At 41.2% G+C, this 604-nt stretch overlaps 1 protein-coding gene across 1 annotated transcript in view; it reads left to right on the plus strand.

The window, feature by feature from the left end:
- LOC106108173 (sodium-dependent phosphate transporter 1) overlaps positions 1-604 on the plus strand; it is a 6,083-nt gene that overhangs the window by 2,342 nt on the left and 3,137 nt on the right. The window contains 2 exon segments of the mRNA XM_013289276.1: positions 2-317; positions 547-604. The exon segment at positions 547-604 is cut by the window's right edge and continues 130 nt beyond it. Coding sequence (XP_013144730.1) covers positions 2-317; positions 547-604 — 374 coding nt within the window.

The raw sequence follows: 604 nt of genomic DNA on the forward strand, positions 1-604 counted from the left end.
CCTAAGGGTTCTTCCAGACTATCCTCAAATACTAGAGATCCGTTCCGTCTTTTAGGCTATAAATTCTAACAAACATCTATTCTTCCATCTAAACTTTTGTATTTATAATATTAGTAAGATAGTTTATCGTTTGCAGTGTTATCGTGGTTCATATCTCCGGCACTGAGCGGCGCAGTGTCAGCCATGATGTTCTGGTTGGTGCGGCGGTTCATTTTGCGCGCGACACAGCCGCTTGTTGCCGGTTTACGCGCGCTGCCGTTCTTCTATGGCGCTACTGTAGCCGTCAATGTTGTCAGTGTGGTGCACGATGGTCCCAAATGTAAGTATAATGAGAAGTAAAATATGTTTAATAGAAAAATTGTGACGGGAGGAAGAAAGAAGAATAATGACGAAGTTGTTCAACTCCAACTTTAATCGTGGTGTTGTTTCAAAAGTTATCGAATGTTTTTTTTTAATGTTTGATAAACTAGCGCTTGTCCACGATTCCACCTAAAAATGATGCAGTCGGAAAGATGGTACGAGCTAGCCTAATAAGTAGCTGTTTACTCTTCTTTTGAAGGACACACGTCATATTTGGGCGGAAAAACTGATTCCGGCAACTGAT

The sequence above is a fragment of the Papilio polytes genome, unplaced genomic scaffold (assembly GCF_000836215.1).
Source record: "Papilio polytes unplaced genomic scaffold, Ppol_1.0 DF821845.1, whole genome shotgun sequence".
In the NCBI taxonomy this organism is placed as follows: Eukaryota; Metazoa; Arthropoda; class Insecta; order Lepidoptera; family Papilionidae; genus Papilio; species Papilio polytes.